The 22,674-nt window shown below is 46.7% G+C and overlaps 1 protein-coding gene across 4 annotated transcripts in view; it reads right to left on the reverse strand.

Annotated features, from left to right (window-relative positions):
• Window positions 1-6,396: 6,396 nt before the first annotated feature.
• PUF60 (poly(U) binding splicing factor 60) overlaps window positions 6,397-22,674 on the reverse strand; it is a 243,117-nt gene continuing 226,839 nt past the window's right edge. For 2 of the 4 annotated variants that reach the window (XM_069621851.1, XM_069621850.1), the window contains exons 9-11: window positions 22,494-22,629; window positions 19,866-20,101; window positions 6,397-8,564 (exon numbers count right to left, since the gene is read on the reverse strand). In XM_069621851.1, coding sequence (XP_069477952.1) covers window positions 8,265-8,564; window positions 19,866-20,101; window positions 22,494-22,629 — 672 coding nt within the window. In that variant the 3' untranslated portion in view covers window positions 6,397-8,264. The remainder of the gene's footprint in view (window positions 8,565-19,865; window positions 20,102-22,493; window positions 22,630-22,674) is intronic. The other 2 variants (XM_069621849.1, XM_069621848.1) reach the window with 1 other exon arrangement.

Here is a 22,674-nt window from a genome sequence, read left to right on the forward strand (position 1 = left end):
TGGTTGCAAAATGACACTCCTGTCCTGTATTTCAAAGAGAATGGACGGAGGGGTGGGGGGGTGGCCAGTGCCCCTCTGCCTGAAGGCATTGCCTTCTTAATGTTCTTTGAAACGTGGGAGTACAGTGATTTGTCTGCACATTGTGCTCCAAACAACATGTATAAGGTGATATGCCTGCAGGCAGACCCGACAAAGTTTGAAAATAAAAAACCCTGCGATTTCTGCAGCCCGGCTTCTATAATTACTATAAACTCGGTCCTTGCCTTTCCCTATATTGAGAAAGGGGACAACCACTTAAAAAGACAGAATCGGGCGATGTTAGGCAGGTCTGCCTGCAGGTTGTATTATCAAGAGGTTGTGTGTTATCAAGTGTCTGGAAATAATATTTCTCCTGCCCAATGAGTGGTAGGAGATATATTCTCCCAGCCATTTGCTAATGGTCATCCTGGCACTGAAAACACCCTAAAGTCAGGAGGCCTTCTAAAAGTCTTTGAGGTGCCAGACTGCAGCAGGACCGGTTGAAGATTTGCCATGGCTCGTGCAGGCCATTTCAATCTGATGTTTGGGGGCCCCTTAGCCTGGAGCGGAGACAAAGTCTGAGGCACCTGTGGGGAGCAAACTTTTTTAAAAAGTGTTTTACAGTTTACAAGACACTAAGCAAATTAGACCAAATAAATAAAAATGAAATACTACAACCAAATATACCTTCTAATGAAGACAAAGAAATACACCTTGGGGGGCAGGGGAAGGGGTTTATTACCACAGATTATCACAAGACTGCCAAACAGCGGGGATCTGAAACACTAAACTTCCACTGAAAAGCTATTAATCCATCTTTAGCAGCAAAGGTCTATTCTGAAGCCACCCGGCTTACAAGGCAACAATGTGATAAACCTTCTAGATACCGAGGAAGCCCAAGGAAGGTGACGGCCTGAAGGACTCCAGCAAATGTAGCTTGTTATGTGTGTAATGTGTGCACTGCAAAGTATGCATTTAAAGTATGGAATACAAGAAGTATTTTGCAATGTCATAAGATTCCTGACTGCCAACATGGGGACAGTTGCTGGTGGAGCCTCCTAGACTTGGGCCCCTTTCACCTGAAAAGGTTGAAAAGCCCCGACACCTCTTGTGGACTGCAGTGATTCGCTGCAGTCCCACGCTTCAAAGAGTATTTAGAAGGCATATACCTGCAGGCTGTATGATCAGTGCGGGGTTGTGTGCAATGTGGTGTGTGGGAATAATGTTTCTCCTGCCTGATGATTGGCTTGAGATACATTATTCCCAGCCATTTGCTAGAAGTTGTGCCACATGGATCCTGCAGGCATGAGATCTTCTAAACATTTTTTTAATATCCATGTGATAAATTAATTGTGCGTGCCCTGCATGGTTAAAAAGGCCCAGAGAACTTGTGTAAAACATTTTTTGTTAGTTGCAACTGCGCCTTATTTAGGCAATTGCCATGTTGCAATTAACTGCTCATCCCTTTAAAAATAAAGATATAAAAATTTCTCATCATTTAGGATGGATTGCTAATCAATTCTTTTTTACTTAGCAATTTAAGCTAATCAATTTTGCAAAACTAATTTATGCCTTGCATTCCAAGGGAAATTCCTGTTACAGGAAGGGCAGATATTAAAAGGAGTTCTCTCCATTATCGAAAATAAAGAAAGGAGCAGCCAGACAAGGGAAGGTATAGGGAAGGACAAGAAAAGGCATCATCCAGTAAAGAAGAATGTCGAGGAGAAGACCTGCCACTGTCCATACTGTCAAAAGGCCAAATCCTGATGGTGAAGGCCGCACCCAGTCGTTGAGTCCAGAGGAAGACTTCAGACGGTTGAAGTAAACAGACGAAGGGACACAAAGTATGTCAAAACCTGGAATGAGTTTTAATATTGTACTAGCAATATATTTGTAGCACGCTACGAGCTCTGCATTACACTACCAACCAGTACGGCGGAAAAAAACAATCGGGGGGGCGGGGGGGTTCACGACCTCCTACACGTCACAGTAGGGATAGTGTTCCAGGCACGGTCAGGTACACATCCCTTTTTGAACTTCGAAAACAAGATGCAATACTCCGTGATTACCACTAGATGTCAGACTATATGCACAATATTGTTAAGCAGGTTCACAAGCATCAGAAATAATTTTATAAACCCTTGATTGGGTATTCCCTTTATGTTATTTTGCATTTATATAGCGCTCTATACGTCATTATATGACCTCACAATGCTGGAAGGTTGAACGACCTCGGGGACCATAGTGCACGTCAGTTGAGAGCATAGGGTGTCGAAAGGTGCTTGGGTGCACCGGTTAATGGAGCAGCTGATGTAATTGCCCGATGGTAGCTGCATCCTAGCTTTATGTGTGGTGGTATTGATATTGGTTCAATGTGGGCAGTCTGGCAGGTGGCCACCTAGACTGGGTTCTGGCTGCGTCAGGCCTGTGGGACGCTTATGTGTGCAGCTAGGCCGGTTTGTCGTAGGATATAGCAGCATTTTATTAAAATGATGAGGTGCTCATGGGGTAATGTTCGTATGTGAGCAGCTAGGCCAAATTGATTGAGGGGTGTAGCTGCATTCTAATTGTGTGATGGTGCAGATTAGAGAGAGTATGCATAATGATCTGATAGTTCATTCATACAGCGCACACACACAATGCGCTTCAAAGCGCCCCACAACAAGGGAGGGAACAAGGGAAAACACAAAAACATTCCTACAGGCCATGAACAAGAATGAGAAGATTAACCATTGCACTCGGTCCAGTAACACCCCAGACATTGCCAAGATACAGACAGGAAGGAAACGGGAACAGACAGGAGACTACCGCACTAGGCCCGACGACATCTCTGGCAAGCCAGAGAATCACACGAGGTGAGGGAGAGGTGAGGAGAAAGGAGTGAGGAACAAAATAAGTGACCATTGCACTAGGCCCAACGACACCTCAGACAGGGCTGGGGGGGAGAGAGACACCTTTTTGACCATCATACTAGGTCCAGGGACAATTCCGAAAGAGCAAGTGCAGAGAAAAAGTAAGGGAGGGGGAAGGGAGAGGAGAACAGAATAAAACTGAAAAGAGCAGTGAAGCAGGGGGGAGAGCGAATACAGATGCAAAGGTCCGTAAAACACATGTTGCAAGGGAACAGAAAATGTAGGCGAAGATTCACGGATTGTACTACTGTGTTGTTCGGGTCACTACTGGATCAGATTCAAGCCCCTCTTAAGAGCATAGCCTTCCCTCAGCCCATGTTACCACAAAAGGCAAAGAGAGGAAGAGACTTGAGGCGCACTATGCTGATGCCACGGCGAACTTTCTGGCTAAAACCAAACAATGGTACTATGTCCATAACAACAAGGCCAACAAGCTGCTGGTGAGTAAACTGGCTAAGGAGAAAAGCCGTCACTCCATCCTAGGGCTCCGCGACTCACAAGGGACGGTCCGATACGCGGAGCACGAGAAACGACGACTGGCGGTCGCCCATCAGTCGGAAATAATGACTGCGGTCCCGAGGGACCTAGACAAGCAGCACGCCTATATTCAAAAGATGGCCCTCTCGGCCCTGACCCCAGAGGCAAGAGATGAACTCGAAAGGCCCATTACAACCGAGGAGGTGGAAGAGGCCATAAAAAGCCTGAAGCCTAGGGACCCGGGCCCAGACGATTAAACTCTTCCGACCCCAATTGGCTGCCCACCTATTCAACTCATTCGTAGCCACTGGAACGGTCACCCCGATAATGCAGGAATTCATCATGGTTCTTATTCTTAAGCCCGGAAAGGATCCCCAAGAAAATAGCTCATACAGCCCATCTCTTTATTGAATCTGGACGCTAATATTTACTCCAAGATCCTGGCCAACCGCCTTGCACCGGTCCTTTCGAGCATCATAGACACGGATCAGACAGGGTTCATTAACCACAGATCAACGAAAGACAACATCCGCAGGGCCTTGGACCTCAGAGGTCGCCACCCAGGACTCGCAACAGCTGGCCTTACTGGCATTGGACGCAACAAAAGCCTTTGACAAGGTCGACTGGCCCTACCTGCGCCTCACCCTCGAAGCCTTTAGCTTTGGCCCAACCTTCAGGAAGATGGACCTGCCGAACTATCAAGCTCCGAAAACCCAGTTGAGGATAAACGGCCGCCTATCGGATCCCATCACTCTGACTTGCGCAACAAGACAGGGATGCCCACTATCCCCCCCTGCTCTTCGCCTTAGCCATGATGCCGTTAGCCCAGAGAGTCCACAAAAACCCTCAGATCAGCAGCCCGAGGATCGCAGCGACGCAGCACAAGATTGCTCTCTATGCGGACGATGTACTGCTAACCATCACAAACATCAAAGCCTCCTTAAAGGCGGCCCTGTCGGAAATTCGAGGCTTCGGGGAAGTAGCGGGATTTGCCATCAACTTCCAAAAATCAATAGCCCTCGGAGTCGGTCTGCCCCCAGGCGAGAGGGAGGCCCTAGAGAAGCAAACCCCGTTCCAATGGAGCACCCGCGCGATCCCATATCTGGGGGGTCCAGATCCGCGCGCACCCAACGAAAGTCTACCAGGCTAACTTTCCCCCACTCTTCGAGGAATTGGAAAAGGACCTCACCCGCTGGAGGACGCAGGAAGTTTCCCTGCTAGGCCGCATTATGGCATGCAAGATGAACCTTCTCCCCCACTTCCTCTATGCCTGCGCCCCCATCCCTACCCTAATCCCGCCCCCCCCCCCTTACAGAGGCTCCAAAGGAAAATGATCGACTTCATCTGGAGGGGCAACAAAGCGCGGATTCCCCGGAAAACAATGGTGGCCAACACGAGACTGGGAGGGTTGGGGGTGCCGGACCTCCGTAAATACCACATAGCAGCACAACTGGCTCACCTCCAAGCATGGGGCCTAGCAACAGGCCGCTCAAAATGGGTGATCGAACAATCCCGCCTCCCCCTCCCTCTTTGCTTCCTCCCGTTTCTCCCCAACGCCTTACGCCACAACTGGCCAAACGTTTTGACGGCCACGAAGCAAATGATAAAGGCGTGGGAATGGGCCTGCAGACTTAAGGGGGTCCCAAGAGACTTGAATGCACTCTCCCCAGTCTTTCTCAACCCGGCCCTCTCCCCGGGGGCTCACCCAGCGAACTTTAAGAAATGGATCGGGGGAGGTCTCGAGACGCTGGGGCAGCTCTTCACAGGAGACAACCCCCTCACCTTCGAACAATGTAAAGCGACTTTCAGGCTGGTGGAAACAGACAGATTTACCTATGCGCAGCTACGACATTGGTGCTCCAATCCCCAGGCCCGAGTAGCAGCAGGGCGACCCTTACTCCGCTAGAGCTTACAGTGCATGACCTGCCTGCCCGGGGAAAGATTTCGTCCCTCTATAAACTCCTGCAGGTAGACCCCTTTCACGCCAGGCCTTCCTATATGGCCCAATGGGAGGCGGACCTGGGCCACGCCATAGAGGACCACTCCTGGGTGGACATCTGGACTAGGACGCGCACAGCATCTCGCTGCATCATGAATCGAGAATGTGCCCACAAACTGCTCCTGCGCTGGTACTATCCTCCTCTGCGCCTCAATCATTTCCAGCAGGCCCTGGACCCTCACTGCTGGCGCCTCTGTGGCCACCCAGGATCCTATTTTCACATGTGGTGGACCTGCCCTACGGTAAAGGAGTTCTGGACCCAATGCCTCGCTACCATAAAGGGACATCACGCAAGTGGCCATTCCACTAATGCCTGAGCAGGTCCTCCTTGGGATTCTGCTCCCAGACGCTTACCCGAGAACAAGGAGGGGGGCCACGCCGATATCCCAATTCCTATTGGCCGCCAAAATCACAGTGGCCCGCACCTGGAAGTCGATGGAGGGCCCACTGATGTCCCTGTGGTGGATCAAACTGTGGGATATACTGATAGCCGAAAATGTCACGGCGGCCAGGGCAGGCCGACTCCAACGTTTCACCGACACTTGGGCGCCAGTCCTAGACTATGACCAGAACTACCTGGCCTTGACCTACAAACCACGCCTGATCGCGAAAGCCCTCCTCGCCGACTGGTCAAACCGAGTGAGACCCTGGAACATTGTCCTCGGAAGAACGTGTGGGGTGGGGGGATGGGACTTTGGGCTTTGCAAGCTCTGTGAGGTAATGAGTAATATCACTATGCATGTTCTCCTGTGCGCGGTTTATAAATAAAAAAAAGGCAAAGGAGGTATCTCTCTTAATTGTGCATGTTTTACCTTTATGATTGCGTTGGCTCTTGGTTTGTAGGGGTATGAGGGCTGAGTGCGCATTTTCACCCGTACCCATCCTTGTAATCCTGCAGAGCAGATTCCAATTTGTCAATATTTTTGAAACATTTCCTTAACTCTATATACATGCATGTATGGATGGATGTTAAAAAAGTAAACAACTTCATCCAGTTTCACAATTTATTATACAAGAAAAATAAAAACCTTTCACAGAGGGAAATCGTCCTTCATGAGCACACCAGTCACCACCAAATCCACACAGAAGACAGTTAAGCGGTTTAGAAACATCGGCATCACCCACCATAGCATGCCCGGGGCTGGGTCATCATCCAAAGAATTCACGGGATGATACTGGCTTAATACTTGCAAAGCTCTCCCTAGTTCATTATCCAGTACCAGTCGGCATTTGTATGTACATCTGGAGATGTTTTCCAAGGACGCACAACACTTGGACTTCACTTTATTCCCTAGCGCTCTAGTGTTTTGTCTGTTTTTCAGAAACGCAGAGTTGGTAGCGTAGCAATAGTCCCTATAAATAGTCCACTAGGATAAAATAAGCACTGTAAACGACGCTAAGCAATCTCAACAGGCAAATATGAAGATACACTCCTTAATGGCATGGCAAAGTAGAATATGAGTGAATTGTATAACAATGGTTAATCAGGAGACCAGAAGAGCAGTCATTTAACATGGCCCAACAGAAAGATTGCAAACACCTGGGCATATCAACAAGTGTGCCTTAGGAGTAATTTTCTTTTAAAGCCTAGATTTACTGTGGCATAAAAATCCAATGCACCCAATCACAAAGTAGAGACTGTAGATGCTTTTTCTCATTTTGAAACCCAATATAGTTATTTGAAAAGTAATTTAGTGAACTCACTTGAGTGACCACAACGAAAAAATGTTTATGAAAAGCTACAGGGATTCAACATGGATATGAAGGCTTTCACATCCAATTCTTTGCAGCATTGATCGCATCCGCAAAATTACAGTTCTTAAAATTCCCTCATAGGGACACATTTCAAATAGACCATTGTTAACGGTCAACAGTGGACTAGTTGCACTCCTCTCAAGCCTTCTTTAGGATACTTCAGTGACTCATTTCAACTTAATTACAGAGGTGTCCAACAGTCACACACCAGTCAAGTCCAGTCCTCTTACTGAGAGGAAAGCTGCAAGTGGCAACAGTAGATTTTATAGTGGCGAGTTACCTGCAAAATCCAGACAGAACCTGGCATATTTTTACACTCCAAGTAGGAATAAAATGCTATTAATATTGCTTAACATGTCTGCAGCTGAAGGACGATGGCCACACCCTGAAGGCTGCAACAAGTACTTAATATACTTACTGGGTCAAGCAGTTACTTTTACAATTTGAAACATGGTTTAACCGTCTGATTTTCTTCTCCTTTGAATGATCTGCTCGTATGCTTTAGCAGAGGTGTTTACAAACAGAAGATACTCTATGCAATGTGACGATAGTTCAAGTAAAATACTGCATTCAGACAGTCAAAGAACAGGCATTCAAGTGCTCCAAGATTGGCTCTTCGTGGGACCCCGGAGGTTAGATCAAGTGAAAATGCCCAAAGAGAGAGTCACACCATGCATCATAAAGTGAACAGAACCTTTGCATTGTGCTTTTACAAACTTTCAAGTAGAAACTAAGGTGAGCTGGAAGCAGTGTTAAAAATATGAGCGCTTGGGTTAAGAATTGTGAAGCTTTAATCAAGCAAACAAAACTGTGTGCAGTAACAGAGCATAAGTCCCATTGCTTATGTTCCCGGAGCGAGGCCTGACAAACATTCTGCAAGGATGTGGTGAAAGAACAAAAAGGCTCAAAAAGTTCTACTTTGGCTACAAATGCAGCCAAGACGGTGTTCCCATTACTCTTCTGAAAAAAGAATTCCCTTTCATCCACTCATGCACTCATTCATACACGCAATACGGAAGAGAACTGCTTTCATAAGACATACTGGAAAATTGACTCACATATTTCTACAATGTTGAAAAAAAAGGGAGGGAGAGAAAGTCTGTTCATGCTGAGAGGTCGCTGTTGTCAAACCTCTCTTGGTCATACACCTCAGCCACTACCTTCCTGCCAGCGAACCAACGGCCATTCAGTGCATTGATAGCTTTATGAGTCTCCGATACCATAGAAAACTCCACAAAAATCTTCACAATTATTTCGGCATCCTCCTCTTCTCCCTGTTTCTCCTGGTAGATGATAACCCGGTTCACTGCCCCAAACTTGCCGCATTCTTCCGTCACCTCTCCTTCTAGGTCATCATCAATGTCCCTCGGGTCCACCATATTTCTCAGGACCATTACTGTGGACTGTGGAAGGAGAAAAATAATGGCATTACCAAACAACATGGTGACAAGGTCAACAGTTACTGAAAGGCCTTTTATTGCCCTATTTTTAGTGTATACACTAACAAGGCCTTGGAGGCTCTTTTTAGCACTTTACACTTAGTGTTTAAAGCCTTTCACCAATGTTGGAGGCACTTTCTTTAGACCTTTCAGAAAAGCTCGCCTTAATCCTTACACAGGTATTAAAGTTTACCTTAATGGCACTCTCTAGTCCAGGTGTATTCTTTTTTGAAGTCCCTCCACCATGCACAAAACCATAGTACTTTAATGTTTGCATCATTCTTTCAAGGTCTCTTGTACGTTAGACTTCTCCTGGAAATCAATTAAGCTGACACTTTGCAGCTGCTAAGATAGCCAGTTCAGACACAATGAGCCCTGGTACTGTCACCACGTGAACACGAACTATGCAAATGAAACACATATCAAGTATTGAACCCACAAACTAGACAGGTAAACAGATTGGGAAGACATAGCCAGCCCTGTAGAGTTTCCTTTGTCCCTGACACTATAGTGTACCTCCTACACTTATGTTTCTGAATCCAGACCAAAAATAGAACCATATTTCCCTCATCCTCAGACATCCATGTAGATTTAAATTCCATAGAATTTGAAAAAACAAGAATTCCCAATTGAGATTTCAAAGACTAATGGAGGATGACCAGGCTGGATATTGCGGTTAGAAATATGGCCTTGACAGCAAAACATCCAAGACAAAATAACTTAGTTACCTACTTAAGAGCCTATAAACTTGGAATAAGAAATCTGATCAGCAGTAGAGTACAACCTCACTCCTGCAAATACAATAAACCGTGACAGAACCGTTACGCTTTCCACAAAAACATGAAATTGCAGTTGCTGCAGGTCTCATCAACTCATAAATCCTTTTTGTTTAAAAGCAAATTTTCCACAGAGGTAAGTTAAAATACATCCGGAGGTTTGCGAAAATCTTCATTAGCTGGACCCATCAACGCAAACTACCAAAGACTAGGTCAACTGATGATCCCTTTTTCCACTTTGCCTCGAAACATTCAGGGGCAGGATCGTCCTAGTCTTGCATTGGGTCCATGGTGTGTATTCCCCTTTACACAATGCAAATTTAACAATGTACGATATCTGTACTGCGATTGAGGACTGTGCATACTCCTCCCTTGGACCCATTATTTCCCTCACATGACCCCACCATATGTTGATGGCTTTGCTGTTTTATAAAGCTTCTTTTGTAATAATGCTGCTTCAAGCAGCTAACAAATATGGGATAAAATCAGCTACTGAAGAATGCCACTTTTTGCCAGTAATGAGAATTACAAGTAAGATCAGAAAACAATGCCTACAGACATTTCATTCCACGTTTTAATTTATTTATTTTGAAATGCATATAAAATACAACAATTTTTCTAAATAATGGACACCCATCACTCCTGAAAAGAGATCTACACATTAAATAAAATGTAAACTTTCGGGTAGTCCAGCATACATTACTTCGCATTCTACAGTCATGGTTGTTTAGAGTTTATATTTAGCCTCAAAACTATATTGGCATATCACCTAAAGGAATATATTTGAGAACACAGACCTTTCTGGTGAACCGCATCTACCCTGAACAACCCATAAACGTTGTTTGTCTTTTAAAGTGTAACTGATATGCAGGCTTAAGCCATGATCAAAGCAATGTAAGGTTATTCACCATCTGCGTTTGTGAAACTGGCCTTCTTGTTTGCGGACAAACATGGGGATCAATTCTGTACACATTTAGTCACTGTTAAAATGTTCCATATCTTAATCCACCAGTATACTGTAATCGGTCCATCAGGAGCCTTCCAAAACTAGGCCACAGCTATAACTGTGGGGAAAGATTGTATGTAGTAAGAGACAACACCAGGCTTGTCCTCTTGGAAATAGGTAATCCAACCTTTGGTATAGGCCTGTACTACACAAGTCGGTAGAGTGACTGAGCAGCCAGGCTGATCTCAAGAGGGGTCAATGTAAGCTGTAGAGTTGCAACAGAGATTCACAGTGACAAGTATTCAAATAACACATAAGCAAGGTCTCGTATTAAAGTATTAATTTAACAGTCAGTTTTAAAATAACTCTTCTTTAGAAAGGGCAATATGCAACAATAAAATACACATTTCGATTTTGCGATACTTGCCTGTGGGATTTTTGTTGAATTTTGCAGCCCCCACACCTGTTGTGCGCCCTCGCTGCTCCCATCCCTCAGTTCGCTTCCGGTTCCCGACCTCCCGCCTCCCACCCCGCCCACTGTTCCTGATTCACATCTAGCAGTGCCCACTGAGAAAATTGTGTCATTTAATTACCTGTGCTACACACTTAGAAATTGTTCCTGTTAAATTGATTCACATCTAGAAAGCGCCCACTGTGAGTACTGCAATTTAGTGTGGTTTGGTTTGTGTTTCTATTCATATGGCGCTGGTGCACTTGATCATATGTGTTTGCTCCATTCACTCTGGAGCGTAGTAAGTATGGTCCACACAATTCTCTTTTGTATTTTATTGGTGATTTATTAAGGTTTTCCTTAATTATAAGAAGGTGCCGACACGTGTTTCAGCCCTAAGCAGGTTGGTAAAGTGGAGATGATAAATTAAGCAGTGGCTGGAGTCCTTATGTTGGTCACTTCCGGGGGAGAAGTGGGATGAAGCGTATTGCATGGGTTTAAATACTTGTCTCTGGTTTGGCATATCTTATATATTTAAGAGCTCAGTGGCTGGCTGCTGTCGTCCTGCGTTCCCCCGGGAGGGACCAGCATAAGGCCTCCAGCCACTGCTTAATTGATCATCTCCACTTTACCAATCCAGCCTTGATAAAGACCTGCTTGGGGTCGAAAAATGTGTCGGCACCTTCTCATAACCATATGAGGACCATACTTACTACGCTCAAAAGAGTGAATGGAGCAAATACATTATCAAATGCACCAGCGCCATATGAATAGAAACACCAACCAAACCACACAGAATTGCACTTTGGGCACCAAGAGCGCGGGTCCTATGGTTTCTACCGACCGGCTGCAAGTGCAAGAAGACAAGACTGAATACTTTTCAGTAAGACGCGTCCACCAACGGCTCCTAGTGCTCTTCTCTCTTTGTACTGTAATTTAGTTGCCTGCACCGCACACTTAGAACTGTTCTGGTTACATTGACTCACTTATAGAAAGTGCCCACTGAGTTAGTAACGTTATTTAGTTGCCTGCGCAGCACAATTAGATCTGTTCTTACTACATTAACTCATCTAGAAAGTGCCCACTGAGATAGTACTGTTCTTGTTGCATTGATTCACATCTAGAAAGTGCAGACTAAAATAACACTGTTTTATTTGAGCCGCACACTTCGAAAATTGTTCTTGATAGCTTGATTCACATCTAGAAGGTGCAGCCCCATTTCTGTAATTTACCTACCTACGCAGTCAGACTTGCATACTGTTCGTGCTGCATTGATGCACATCTAGAAAGTGCATACTGTAATATTTCTGTGAATTAGTTGCCTCTGCCGCTCGCTTAGAATTTGTTCCATTACATAGATTCACATCTAGAAAGTACCCACTGTGACTTTAACATTTTTGTTGTTAGAGTGATTCACACCTAGAAAGTTGCACTGATTCTCACTAGAAAGAGCCCACTAAGATAGTACTGTGATTTACTTGTCTGCGCCACACACCTGGAATTCCTCTTGCTGGTCTGATTCACTTCTGGAAGGTGCCCACCAAGATAGTACTGTGATTTGTTTACCTGTGCCACACACCTAGAAATTGTTCTTTTGAGATTGATTCAAATCTAGAAGGTGCCCGCTGTGATGGTACTGTGATCTAATTGCCAGTCCCACACTCTTAGAAATTGTTCTTTTAAACTGATTCACATCCTGAAAGTACCCCTGAGATGGCACTGTGATTTACTTACCTACGCTGCACAATTAGAATGTTCTCTTGCTGGTTCGATTCACTACTAGAAAGTGCCGTTGGAGTTAGTACTGTGAATTACTAGGCTATGTTTTAGGCACTGCTACTGCATCTAGACTTCCATCCTACTGTTAGCTCTTGGCCCACTGGCCAGGTGTGCAGAATCTAAACGCAGGTTGTACATCTCGGGCCACTACATCTATTGTTACTAGTACATTAATCTCTAGGTGCTGCCCTTGACCTGCCCCTGTGATGGAGATCAAAGCTCATCATATACCCCCTCTCTGACCTGTCCTGATCCCTAGCCTCCCTGAACCTTATCCCCCTCCGCCCCCCCAAAGGCTCAACCATCGCGACGCCTGGCCCACGCTCTAGCACCCAACTTCATGACCCACCCCTTTACCCTCCCCCACCTGATCACAAACCACAACCCCTCCCCCTGTACATCAATATACGTGGACGCCGCCCGCCCACTCTCCTACCAGCATCCCTCATCAAACTCTAAGATCAGAGGAGCAGTCTGGCGCGCCAAACACCTGCCTCCTCATCCCCCATCCAATCCCAACACATCCACTTGCACCCTCCCTCTGACATCTATTGAGAACATCCTGATAAACCCGCCCCCCATTATCGAACTCCCAAGCCAGGGGAGCCCTCTGGCACTCCAAATGCAAATCCACCTCCACGCCATCCTTTAGCACTCTGAGTAACTCTCCTCCCTCCCATGCCACCCTCTCCCGCCCATTGAACGCCTACTCGACCTCGCCAACAATTCCCCATTCCCGTCTCTGAAAGCAGCTTGTCTCGCCCGTGGTAGAACGGTAGCCTCCACTCTCTCCCACACCCCTATGGCACCAAAACCCACAAAATGCAGACAACGTGGCTGATCCTCTCCCTCGACCCACCACTTCTGCTTCAGCCCAACCCCATCAGCATCTCACTCCCCTACCCCCAAACACTCACCTCTTCCAGTTTCCACCCTTTTCTCTCAACTTCTCGCCCTGTACACCTAAACGCTCACCACCTTCCAGACTCATTCCAAAATCAACACGCCTTAACCCACTCCCCCCAAATGAACCACTCACCACCCTCCCATCCCAACCCGCTTGGCCCACCCGTCTCTCACATACCTACCTCCTCCCGCCTACTCTTCCCACCCTTCATCAACGTAACCCTCTCACCCAACACTCAGTTCACCGGCACCGAGCCCCTCTCGTACCCCACCCACCATGGCCAAGATCCCTCTGCCATGAGCATCATGAAAACCACCTCTGCTCACAAAGTCACATGCATCCCTTTTAATGCCCGCTACATAGCAATAAAAAGACAGCATCTTTGACCTATCCTCTGACAAACCAGACCTTGTTTTTATCACCAAAACCTGGTTCTCCAACGACTTTGCCCCAGTAGCACACAAAGCCTTCTCCCCCTGGCTACACTCATTGCCCACAATAGACCCTCCAGAGGTGGCAGAGTGGCAGTCCTCTTCCATCCTCATTTATCCGTCTCACTCGTCAAATCCTAGACATGCATTGTCTGCTGTGAATCCCTTCTAGTAAAACTCTCGCTACCACCAACTTTCACTCGCAGCTTCTTACTCATCTACAGACCCCCGGGATACGACAGACACTTTGCCAACAACCTTTGTGACTCAATAGCTACCATTCAAGTAAATCACCCTTCTCTTACACTCCTGGGAGACTTCAATATCTGGTTCGAAATCCCCAACAACCCCATGACTCATCCGCTGGTTAACGGTCTAGATACGCTCAACCTCTCCCATACTACTATTGGTCTAACCCACTCAAGAGGGCACACCCTTGATGCAATTTTCAGCTCCTATGACCTGGTTTATATATCCCATCCCAAACCATTCATCTGGAACGAACCCTTTCTCTATCCACACATCTGCCCCATTTCCTACAGCTCCCCCGGCCCCTACCCTGATCTCAAATGCTGGAACAAAGTCCAGATCCTTCCCGACCTAGCCGAAGACGTGATCCTTCGTCCCCCTGCAACACTGCCCCCCCGATAGACCCTTAACCATCGAGTCCTTCAACTCCTGGCTTATAGACTAATTCCTCTCACACCTTCGCGCACGCATCCTCACGCAAAGGGCCGTCCCCCAAATGGATCACGCCCCACCCGAGGAATGCCAAAAAACAAAATAACTCTTGAACACAAATGGCGAGCATCTAAAACCGATCTCAGCAGATCGATGTTTGCCCTGCCCCACCGTAACTACAAATCTGAAAGGCCAAAAAAGTATTTTACAATAAACGAATTCTCAACTGTGGCAACCGCAGCAAATATTCCACATGATCATATCAGAATTCGTGAAACCTACGTGCTTCTCGACCCAATCCACCCCCCACACAATCACTCTGCGACTCCCTCTCCCAACATTTCTACAACACTGCACTTGACAGGACAGCAACCCTTAACATTAAACTGTCCCACCCCCCTCCTTCCATCACCAACCCCCCCTGATCCCATTTCCACGACGCCCAATTTCCCTACGTTTGACTCCTTCAAACCCATCTCCAGAGACGAGTTCCTTGACCTACTATCAGCCAGCAAACACTCCGGGACGCTCCTTAACCCGTACCCCGCCTTTGTCCTGAAAGAAATATTCTAATTCTAGTCTACCTGCGCAGAAGAATATGCGAAGACCATACTGAAAGACTCCCTCACCTCTGGCATCTTCCCGGATGCCTTCAAAATAGCGCATGCCAAGCCAATTCTAAAAAAGGCATCCCATGACCCCAAGAATTACAGACCGATCTCCAACACCAGATTTCTTGCAAAACTCACTGACCAGACAGCATACACCCAGCTCAACTCCTTTGTAGAATCCAACTGTCTCCTCAAACCTGCCCAATCAGGCTTCAGACCGCGACATGGAACAGAAACCACGTTGATCTCGATCTGGGATGATCTCAAGGTCACTACAGACTAAAAGCTGCGAAGCAATGATTCTCCTCGATCCCTTTGCAGTCTTTAACACGGTTAACCACTCAATCCTCCTTGACCACCTTCACTCCCTAGGAATCCGAGGCACTGCTCTCAAATGGATTGCCTCCTGACTCAGCAACAGGAAGCTTAATCCTCCTCTCCCCTTGTGTCAACTGCTCGCTCGGTGAACACTGGAGTACCCCAAGGCGCATGTCCATCTGCTCTCCTGTTCAACCTGTATGAGACCACTCTACCAGGAAACATCTGCACGCACAACATCTCCCGTTACAACTACGCTGAGGATACCCAAATTATTCTAAGAATATTCAAGTCAGGCACCAACCCCCCATCCCGACCTCGAAGCTGGTCTCCACGATATTGACCAATGGATGACAAACCACCTCCTTTTGAACCCTGATAAAACTGAAATCGTGGTGTGCGGCACTACTGCCCTCCTGCCAAATCCTCTCCCATGGCCCCCCCTAACTCGATCAAAACCCCCCCACCCCACCCCACCCAATATAGTGAAAAACCTAGGCTGCACTATGGACTCAGGCCTAACCCTCTCCAGTCAGATCAAAGTGTCAAAATGCTGTCACTACCATATCAAACTTCGCAGACATATCTTTCCCTACCTCTCCTACCCGAACAGACATGCAGCAGTTATGTCCATTGTGATGTTGAGACTGGACTATGCCAATTCCCTATACCTAGGAGCTCCGGCATACTATCTCAACAAACTCCAAACAGCCCAAAAAACTGCAGCAAAACTGCTCCTCGTCCTGGGTCAAAGAGACCAGCTCTCCGAACCCTCCACTGGCTCCCAGTCGAAGGGCCCCTTTCAAGACCTTATGCATCACACACCGAGCAGTGCACAAGACCGGCAAAATGTACCTACAAGGAAAGATAAAACCCTACCTCCCATACCCTAAGATCAAGCACTGCCCTTCTTCTAGTGATTCCAACCTCTGTCAGGATCAGAGGAACCGCCTTCTCAACCTTGGCCCCAACTCTGGAACTCACTCCCCCCCACAAATTCGACACACACAAGACTATATGACCTTCAATAAAGCTCTAAAAACGTGGCTGTTTACTCCACCCAAACACTCACCTCCCATAGCACTATGGTTACTCTCTACTCTACAACACACAATTGGAATGTAGCTACACCCCTCAATCAATTCGTCCTAGCTGCTCACATACGAACATTACCCAATGAACACCTCATCATTCTAATAGAATGCAGCTACATCCCATGGCAAACCGGCCTAGATGCACACATAAGCGTCCTACACAGGCCTAACACAGCCAGAACCCAATCTTAGAGTCCACCCTCCAGACTGCACACATTCAACTGATATCCATTCTACCACACCTAATGCTAGGATGTAGCTACCATCAGGCAATTGCATCAGCTGCACAAAACTGGTGCACCCAAGCACCCTATGACACCTTACTCTCTCAACTGACCTCGTCTACAGTCCCCGAGGGCATTCAAACTACCAGCCCTTTGCGGTCATACCAATGATAACTAGAGCACTATATAAATGCCAAATAACTTCAAAAATACACTCCTTCAGATTCAGTTAAGTAGATACCCTTTTGGGATGTCACATACACACACTTCCTACACCCCGAGGTGACTTCAATAGCTAGGACACTGTGGACATTGATTTATCACTAACACTTAAATGCAATACGGAGATGGTGGAAAAAGGAAAATGTTAGGGAAGGAAACAAAGTTTAACAAGTTCTCTGAACAGGTAAGTACTTTACAATCCCCCAATGAAGTATAGGTTAACCCTTTCCCAGCTATACAAGTAACTTATGTATGACTTTTTGAGGGACTGCTAAACACAGTCAGAGGGTAAGAAGAGTCTGTAGAGAGCCAGGACAGCCAATGTCAATTGAACAAAATCAGGGGGAGCTGAGGCACTTCTTGAATATAGCACAAACGTCTTACACAATGTTATATCGAGAGTTTGTAGAAAAGAATCACTGTTGGGCCACAAGCTGGGAGGCTTGTGAAAAGCAAAGATGCAAGCAACTCTGCAAAGGGAAGCAAATGCAAGGCTCCAATGAGAGCAAGCAAGCTTCACACAACAAGAGGCAAGTACCCCTAGTTAGACAGTACCTTAAGTCTGAAGAAAAGGGTCCAGCTGGCTTCAGTTACTGTTGTAGTCCTGCAGTCCTGTGTTCCTGGGCTTCAGTCGGGAGGACAAGAGGAAGGACGTCTGGGGAATCCTGCACTACGATTTGAAGGTCGGCGGATCAGATCAGAGGCACTTCGCGGTTTCAGCTACTTGCAAATAGCACGACACCGGTTCTTGGCCACCTTATGGGGTCCAGCACTCTTGAGGTGGCTCAGGCTTGGGTCACCCTGCTTCGGGAGGGTCCTTAGGATCTTCCTGGAGCTCGGATCTGGCTTAAAGACGATTCACTCGTTCCTGGGGTTCCTGTCCCCTGGCACTCTGTTCCAGCAGCAGCAGCAAAGAAGTACAGCCAGCAGGGAGAGGGGTTCCAGTCAAGTTCGTCTTGGGGTCAAGTTGGTCCCACCAATCCAAAGGAAGAAGCTGGCTGTTCCGGGCTTCTCTAGTCGATTTGAAAATTGGAGCTTCAGCACTGCAGCAGGGCTTCACCAGGCAAACCAACAGTCCAGGAGGGTGCAGCAAGTTTCTCTTCCAGTTTCTTCTTTGGTTCCTTCGTCCAGTGGTCGACTTTGCCTTCCTTGCAAAAGACCAACTTTTATGCAGGTTTCTCCCATTCATTCACAGCCTAGATGTCACTCTCAGAGCAGGGTGGCTGTCCTCCAAGGACAGCAAGCCAGCCATTCACGTTTGGGTGCATTCCCGTAACCAAGGAGACTAAGCACAGGGAGTTTCAGGAACCTCCCTCGCTTCCTGCCCTGCCAGACACACTGGAGCCAGAGGCAGGTTTCAGTACTTAAGGCAAAACTAACAAAAGGGTTCAACCTGGTTTGGCGCGCAGGGTAAAACCAGAGAAACACCTCACAAACAAGAAATGGGGAAAAAGGTAGACTGGGGCCTTTTTGACACAATGGTCACCCATCGGTGCTATACTGCAGCTGAGGATTCAGCATGCAGTAGAAAAGCACAATGACGGAAAATTAAACCACTTCCACCAACCATTTACAGTTGTGAGGTTAACATAAGAAATGGTACATGAGAAAGTAGGAAAAGGGCTACTAAGTAACGCCCCAGAACTCCACATAAGATGGGGTGCGCTGAACCTACATAGGAAAAGGTAAGTAAAGTCAATTTCACTTTACTATTTCTTGGGAACTGCAGTTCACCCAAGAAAAAGTATTTAAACCGTATGAGAAATCTGAAGGTGCTGTGTGTCACCGTACAAAAGGTAGATGCATATGGAGTTTGTCAGACTCCAAAAACAAAGAAAACACAGAGTCCAAATCAGATCAGAAATACATGAGATAAATCTGTCTCACTCCAGAATAAAAATGTAAAGTCCTAATGTCCAGCAAAAGAGCTGGGGGTCTCCAAGGTTGAAAGGAATTAGCACAGAACTGAGAATTCTCGCCAACACTGTTCCAAAGAAGTGGCATTCACATACCCTTTACATTGATTTTAGTGAGCAAGCAGACCCCACCTTATGTGGAGCACTGGGGGAAATACAATGTATCCCCTTTCTTACTTACCTGGTAAAACCTTTTTACGATTGCAAGTTCACTTGAATGGCTGGTGGCAGTGGTTTTACCTTAGTGTCTTTTTAGTCTCATTACTAGCAGGCTGTTAAATCAGCCTCAGAAATGCACAGAGGGACCACCATTCTTCTAGAAGGGAGGGCTCCTTTTTTCTCCATTTCTCACTTGCTTGTTTTCTGAGGTCTTCCCCTGCCATTCAGGCCTTAAAATCTGGTGTGCATTATGTGAGGCTGAGTGGGCGATTAGTGTGGTTGGGAATTTGCCCATACCACTTGCCCAGGCCTAATGCTAGATCGCATATAGGGAGCCTTCATATGGCCGATTCTTTACCTGTCTCAAGATACAGAGGACTTACACTGCACCTAACAAGGAACATACAAACAACAGCTGCAAGTACAATACAAAGCAAGAAATCAGTTGCGGCCAGAAGATACTAGCTTACCCACTCGAAGCTTGAAATTCTTGTGGTCAGTGTTCTGCCACATAAGTCGAACTATAGGTCTTATTTTATTGTAAACTCTTCAGGGGACATAGATCAATCCAAACAAAAACATGCAACAGATCAGATAACCAAGAGTGGCACGAAATGTAACTACCCGATTAAGAAATTGGAATCCATTGCACCTAGCACCTACACTAACGCGATTGTTAGTGGACGGCCTATGATAAGGGGGCTCTCTATTCTAGACATGCTATTAGTTGGATGATCTTCCATGACTTACCTCCTGTTTCCGCATAAGTTTCTGCATAACCATGTGACGAGCACTGCTACCAGATATACTCATGTGTTCCTGCTCACTGAGCATCTCTGGCCTCTCCGCTTCTAGCAAGGTCTCCTCCTCATCCTTCTCTTTTTTAACCTCCAGCAGGTTAAGCGTTGGTGGGCTAGACAGAACAGGGTTCACAATACCGACCTGTGGAATGGTGATTGGGATGGGAGGACGTGCCGGTGTCACACCTACAAAGCAAGTGAAAATTGTTGCATGAAATGGCAATAACTTTCAGGGTCAATAGTGCATCTTGCTATATCCACAATCTTCGGTCACTCCATTATAATCCCAATTCACGCAATACCAGATTTTAAAAACATGGACTTTTTTTTAAAAATAAAATACAATTTTTAGTTTACTCATTTACACTTCTATACAAATCTGTGCACAATTCTAATAGTATCCAAGGGACAATGTCTAAAATAGCCTTAACAGCATCATGAAATTGAAAGGCTACCCAATTTGAAGAAGAATGTTTGTATTGTATTTATTTATATAGCGCTTTTTCCTCAGTTGAACGCCCTTGGTGACTGTAGTCCGTAGGGTTGGAAATTCTAGGGAGTTTAGCTTAGGAGATGCATGTGTGCATGTTTGCCGTTCTAGGACTCGGGTGGCTGGCAAGGCTCGACTAAGCAGCCCAAGAGAAGTCAGACACATGGGTGGGTGCTGTTGAGGGTTCGCGATAGATTGCTATTGTTGAGAGAGAATGTGAGGTCAGCTATACCGGTTTCTTTTGGTGATCGCTGTATGCTAGTGGGCAGAGGTGTTGAGGCACGTCAGGTGTTTCAGTCTGGACGGCTATGTGTGCAATAGACTGGATGTCTTGGCCATAGCCCTATTCTATCATGCATGGATGCTTGGCCGTGCCTGCGTCCACACTAGTGGTGTTAAGCTATACGTGCCGTAGGCCGCAAGATTTCACGGATGGGGCAATATATGTCCAGGTCTAAAATTGAGAGTCCTATACCAATGGGGTGAGCTTTACATACTTTAGCAGGTATCCGCATACATTAAACTGAGATGGAGGCTACACCTAGATTGGTGAATCCTGTATAGTGGGAGAAAGGTCTAGGTTTCACAGTGCAGTAGGTTTAGGCATATGGTAAACAAAGACTGAGGCTTTGCCTGGATCTGAGAATCCTGTACAGTGGGAGAGGCACCTAGGTATCACAATGCAGTAGGTTTAATCTTACAGTAAACAAAGGTGGAGGCTACACCTATATTTGGGAATCCTGTATAGCGTGCAACAAGCCTAGGTCTCATAATAGACAAGGGAGGAGGCTACACATAGATTTGAGAATCCAGCATGGTGGGTAGGGGGTAGGCACCTAGGCTTTACAGTGCCGTAGCTTTCAGCCTATAGTACAGTTGGTTTCCTCAGTGTAACAGACTGATGGTTTGTTGTACCTAGATTTGGGAATACCTTAGTACTGGGAGATTGCTTCCACAAGTGAGCGATGCCAGTTAAGAGTGGCAGTGAATTACTTAGTGATTGGCATGTGCTACCCTGGGTTACTTATTTCATTGTTGGTCGGCGCTCATGTGGGCCGGCAGGCGGGGGCATGGCAAGAGTGTTTTGCAAGTGTACCACAACTAAAGCTGCTCGCTTACCTGGAGTGCTTGTCCGGTGGGAGTATTGTTGTGGGTGGGAGTGTTGCTGAGCAATATGTGTTGGTTTGTCAGGAGAAACCGCTGAGAAAGCTGCCGCCCCCCTGAATTGTGATTGATGCAGGGGCGTTTATTAGTGGTGTATTCACAGGGAGCAGTGGATTAGGAGAGTATTGGGAAGAGCCAGGTTTTAAGGGCCTACCTGAATTTCAGGTGGTTTTCCGTGTTGCGAATGGGTAATGGAAGGGATCTTCCAGATGATTGGCGCTTGGACGGAGAGGGAGGAAATGCAAAGTCTAACGGAGCTGTGGGGTGGGACCACTAGGCGAAAGGCAGTGCGAGATCTGAGGTTCGTGGAAGGTTGGTAGGGGAAGGTTTGTCTCAAGAGGAATTCAAAGCCGATGCGTCGAGCAATAGGGAGCCAGTGGAGGACTCTCAGGTTAGCGCTGTGTTCTCTAGCGGGCAGGTTAAAGAGCAGGCGTGCTGCCGCATTTTGGATTCTTTGGAGTTTCCTTAGTTGGGATGCTGGGACTCCTGTAGAGGCAGTTTGCGTAGTCTAGGTGGGAAAAGATGATGGCGGTGAAGGCCGAGAAACGATGGGGATAGGTGAGGTAGGAGAAATCCGCCGAAGTATACGTAGGTGGAAGATACAGGTTTTGGATACGCTGGTGGTTTGTTTGGTGAGGGATAAATCTGAGTTAAATTCGCATCCAAGGTTTTTAACCACGCGAGAGGGTGCAAGTGCTTGCCCTAGTGATTTGGGCCACGGGATTGGTTGGGTGATGACTAGGATTTCAGTTTCCCAGGGTTGAGGATGAGGTGGTTGGTTGTCATCCAGAGATCAATGTCAGAGGCACAATGATGGGTCCGGGCTGGCAGAGCCTTCACAGTTTGGGATTTTGAGGATGAGAAATGGACTCCAGGTTTTTCAGTCAAATAGAATCTTTTTCACTGGAAATCACATTCACTCACCTGTAATGACACCAGGTGCCTGCGCTGCCATGACAGCCTGTGGTAACGCCCCCAAGGGCTGTGCCAGCGTCAATGCTGGAGACACTAAGCCAGGAGAACCTAATGTGGCAAGTACACTGGTCCCCGTAACTGCTTCCTGAAATCACAAGAAGAGATTGCATTTGTTTAAAAATCAATTTCA

Source organism: Ambystoma mexicanum, chromosome 5q (assembly GCF_040938575.1).
Source record: "Ambystoma mexicanum isolate Mex_15411 chromosome 5q, UKY_AmexF1_1, whole genome shotgun sequence".
Lineage (NCBI taxonomy): Eukaryota > Metazoa > Chordata > Amphibia > Caudata > Ambystomatidae > Ambystoma > Ambystoma mexicanum.